Source organism: Clupea harengus, chromosome 19 (assembly GCF_900700415.2).
Source record: "Clupea harengus chromosome 19, Ch_v2.0.2, whole genome shotgun sequence".
In the NCBI taxonomy this organism is placed as follows: Eukaryota; Metazoa; Chordata; class Actinopteri; order Clupeiformes; family Clupeidae; genus Clupea; species Clupea harengus.
The window spans coordinates 12,999,987-13,004,986 of record NC_045170.1 but is presented as its reverse complement, the minus strand read 5'-3'; the positions used below and the strand labels follow the sequence as shown (position 1 = coordinate 13,004,986).

The 5,000-nt window shown below is 46.8% G+C and overlaps 1 protein-coding gene across 1 annotated transcript in view; it reads right to left on the bottom strand.

Moving 5' to 3' along the window:
• The window catches only part of LOC105891985 (glutamate receptor ionotropic, kainate 5), a 71,240-nt gene that overhangs the window by 13,599 nt on the left and 52,641 nt on the right, over positions 1 to 5,000 (bottom strand). Inside the window, exon 13 of the mRNA XM_031585972.2 lies at positions 490 to 603. Coding sequence (XP_031441832.1) covers positions 490 to 603 — 114 coding nt within the window. The remainder of the gene's footprint in view (positions 1 to 489; positions 604 to 5,000) is intronic.

Sequence of the window (5,000 nt, the reverse complement as noted above, 5' to 3'; positions counted from 1 at the left end):
ATAGCTTTGAAATGACTCATCCTGAGTAATTATTTAGCACACAACCTTTATTCCTGGTGGTTTATACCCTTGGAGCTTGTGTGAAGGTGTTTCTAGGCTTCGCAATAGCTAAAGTTTGCAGCAGTGCTACAGAATAGGAAAATAGGAGCTCAAAGGATAGTTCTTTCTCACAGAGGAGAACCAACAACTTCTACGGAGAACAATAAAAAGATCGTCTGACCCCTTAAAGGTTCCATCTGTTCAGCACCAGCCAAAGCCCTGTCATTGTTCATTCTCTTTGCCATGGCACAGTGAAGCTAGGTGTAACAGGTATTTCCCCTGGCAGATTTAAGGTCTAGTGAAGTTAGTGCTGCTTTGGTGCTGGTGTTTCTGCTTTGACTGAGATGTCTTTGGGTTCCTGCCCTCGGCCATAATGCTCAGTATTAGGTTAGTGCGTCTGACTGCAGAAGAAAAGAAAAGGTGGGAATACTCAAATGTGGTTTTTCTTACAATGTGGACACGGTACAGGATGCTGATGCCCAGAGACATGAAAGGCTTGGAGAAATCGATGACCTTCTCTCTCTCTGAGGTGATGGTGAAACCAGCCACTGCCAGGTCTGCTTTCTGTTTGCACGAGAAAGAGAGAGAGCGAGAGACGGAGAGGGAGAGAGAGGGAGAGGAAGAGAAAAGAGAGATAGAACAAGGTACAACAATACATGAAACATCTGTGTCAAACTACTGCTCTGCATATCATCATGAAAATCATTAAAGGATTAGATTGAATCCAGGTGGTAATAAAAGACTGACAGGCTGAAATATGAGAGGGAGAGAGGGAGAGAGCAAGAGAGAGAGAGAGACAGAGAGAGAGAGAGAGAGACAGAGAGAGAGAGAGAGAGAGAGGGTTAGAAAGGGAGAAATTGAGTAGCCATGATAGAGACAGCAAAAAAAAGACTATTCAAGAGCTAAAACATTAGCAAAGAATACAGTGGAAAAAGAGAGTGAGGAGAGGGGGAATAGAGAAGTATAAAGTAGACGTAATAAGAGCAGGGATACTGCCTCAAGGACAAGAAAGACGAGAGGACGGTAGAGCGAAGGAAGGGGGTAAAGAGGACAGAAAGTCCTTGGAGGAGGCTGAGGGGGTGGGGGCGGGGAGAGTCATCAGTGCCACCACATTCTTAAAGAACAACACCCCAGACACCCCACAGCCCTGTTAATTACCTCTTAATTGATTAACGAGGCTGGTCTCATTACACACTTTCCCACAGTTTCATCAGTAGTGTCTAGAGAGCGGGACGAGAGACCGTGTGTGGGTGTGTCTCTTTGTGCATCTCCATATGTTTGATGGAGCCTGCCTATAATGTTTGACCTCCTGAGAATGAGTGTGTTTTTGTATGCTCTGTTCGCTAGTTTGTACACACACACGTTCACACACACAACCTCACACTGGGGCCACAGCAGGAACCGATACACACCCCGGCATAATTAGCTGCAGAGAGACTTTTGATTAGTGTGCTCTGTCCTGCCCTGCACCACAGAGACCTCCCCACGCAAGAGGCAAAATAAGGTCATTACCATCATCATTACCACCGTCATTATCTTTAGTAACGGTAATAGTGTAGCAGACAACCTAATAGACTTAATAGCAGCAGCAACAGCAATTAGAGTGGTGGTGATTTTGATAATGGTTGCAGGGTGGGGGATTCTTCTTGGTGGCCCCCACCAGCAGCAAACAGCACCGCGATCGATGGTTTTACTGCGGCGATGACAGACGATGCCTGTTCCGGTTTGGCAGCAGTGGTGGTGGTCACGGTGGCGGCAGCAGGTGGTGTTAAACTCTCAAGGCTACGGGGGGCTGGCAGGGGGGTGGGGGATCTACATGGAGATGCTGGCGAGGTCGCTGACCGGCGCTGCTAATATTCACAGGCGCGGCCGAGTGGCCTTTTCACGGGAACGTCAGCACAGCAGCATCCCCCAAGAAGGCCAACTGATTACCCACACGAAGGAGCCAGGAATCGGTCCAAATTAAGAGCGCTCGCTGAGCAAAGCAAACATGTCACCCACCCACCATCCCACCACACACCTCCCTTCTGCCAATACCCCCCCTTCCTCCTTTAAAAAAAAAGAAAAACACCACACACAAAAACACACACACACATGCACACACACTCTTGACGGAGGCCAGTCGCCATGGCAACAGCCAGACTCTCTGGTCACCTCAGCTCGAGTCAAGTTAGTCCCTGTCGGACAATTAGTTTTTTGCTGCAGCATGAAAATACAAGAGAGGATATGAAATATTCAAGTGTATGTGGACAGTGGCGATTCAAAAGGAGAGCAAATAAATACTTCAGAGGGGTGGCAGAGGATTTGGGTCCCTTACAGCACACGGACACATTCAAGCAGTTCTTTTCACTCAGCACAGGCACACACACACACACACACACACACACACACACACACTTACACACACACACACAAACACACGTGCACACACACACACACACACACACACACACACACACACACACACGCACACAGTAATATACAGAGCTACTCAATAAACAGATATACACACTCTATCATATAATAGTAACCACATTAAGTGCCTCCACGGATATTTCCATACATCCAGAAACTCACACACAAATATCTATTATTGATATTCACCTTTCCGAACACACTAGAACTTCCACCCACATATATAATGTATATGCAACACAAACAGTCACACACACACACACACACGCACACACACACACACACACACACACACACACACACACACACACACACACACACACACGCACACAACTTTCGCTGAGACACAGAGAAAAGTACAACCCACACCCCCACACAAAGCCCCCACTCCCTCCCCACCAACACTGAAAAGGGCAGCCTGTACTTAGCTCTCTGCTCCTGTCTCCGCTGCGCAGGGGGGGATCTGACTCTGCATATTCAGTATCGGTGCAGCTCTGCATCCTCTCCACACACACACCCACCCCCTACCGCCCGCTACCCAACCTCCACCCCCAAATGAGCTCCCCAGGAGTCGGGGCCCCGCTGGTACACAGAGCCAGACATGCCCGAGCCAAGCTGGGCCTCTCTCCGACACGCACACCCCCTCCCTGCCCCAGGTCCATCACAGCACAGCCATGCCTTCAGCATTAATACTCTTCCCCCCTCGCCACCGACGCCATTTACCCTTCTGCTGGCCTTTCCACTTCAACTTTCCAGAGACCCGCTGGAGCACAGCTGGGCCTGATCTGGGGCCGATCCGGCCCTGATCCGGCGCGGCTCCCGCCTCGCCAGCGTCGCCCTCGCTCAGACATCCAAATTCTGAGTCCATCACAAACAAGCGCTGTCTCTTTCGCTGATCCTCCTGTTCTCACAGCGGCCAACTCGCCCTTCTGCCGGTCTTTTGTTCCTCGCTCCGGCTCGACTGGAGCGGGTCCAGCTGCAGCGGCGTAAACCTCCACGAGGAGCGCCGAGTGCCCTGGATCAACAGTGCAGCAAACAGCAGGGAGTGCCGTACAGCTTTCTCCGCACAATCTGTGTGTGGACGCGGGCTCACCAGCACAGTAGGAGAGAAACTGTGGCATGCTAAGTTCTTCTCAACTCCTCATTTTCTGCACACAGTCTAACCCTAACTTCCCCACACTTCCATGTAGGGATGGGTATCGTTTGGTTTTTATCCGATACCGGTACATAACCGATACTTTTAAAACGATACCGGTGCCTAAACGGTGCCTGAACCGATACTTTTTTTTTTTTAAAGCACAAAGCGACGATTGACGACATTAAAGAAAGGCTTTTTTTATTGCCAAGGCAATTTTTTTTCTTCAAATTGAACAATATATTAACTGTTTAAAGCATATTATAAATATAAATACATACAAAACACTTGGCTTCCAACTACAGCTTCAAACTTTTTAACTTCAAACTATGAACATTATATTAACTGTAAACAACAGTTTATAGTATACTTAAATAAATATAAATAAATAAAAAAAACATGAGCATATTTGCCTTTGGAGTCAAAAATGTATTTATTTCATGAAATTTCACAATTTTATGATTTGTTTATACCTATCTTTTCTATCTTGTTTATAGTTAATCTTGCTTGAACACACTGAGTACGAGAAAATATGTACTGTCCCTTTAAGAGACTACCGTTGGTAGTTTAGCTGTCATCTCCTCCGTTTATTTTTCAGTCTTCGGTTGCTGATCTGCCGTTGACTCTTGCCTTCTCTCCCCTCTTTTCACGCAATTATTTTGTTGCATTTGCTGCACGTCGTGATGTTTGAATCTTTTTGTGCGAAATACAGCCACACTTTTGACCGTTTACCTTTCGGTATTTTCTCTGTTAAAAGGTTGACGGCTAATTCTGTTTGTGCTTGCCTGCTCTTCACTGTCATAAGACTGTTGCTATGAAAACACCAATGAGCGTGAGCGACACAGGACAAAGTTTACATTGGCAGCTGGGGCAGTTTTACATGTGCCCCACGCAATCTGCCTAGCGACCGTGTTCAATTGGCTCAGGCACCGAAATGAAGCACCGAAATCTGCGTTGCATTTCGGTCCGGGTAGGTACCGGTTGTATTGGAACCGGTTCCATATTGGTACCGGTTCTCGGTACCCAACCCTACTTCCATGTCATGATTTCAGTCTTAAAGTAGCAAGTAAGGAGAATTCATCTAAAGCTAGAGAGCTAATTCGCTAAAAGCTAGCAGACTTGCCAACACCAACAGCAACACACGTGGCACAGATACAAGCTAACTATATATAGAAATATATTCGTTGACGTACATTTACGCATGGTTTTGAACCCGGATCACAAAGCTACACAGTGAATAGCCTAGCTACTAGTGGGGACAACTAGTGGGGACCTACTAGTTTAGGCATGAAACTGAATTTGAGGAGGTTATGAAAACTAGTTACCTATCAAAAACACGAGTTACCTGCATAATGCATCTTTAATCAGGAAGAATGAAAAGCAGCTTATATATACATAGTTACAATTTCAA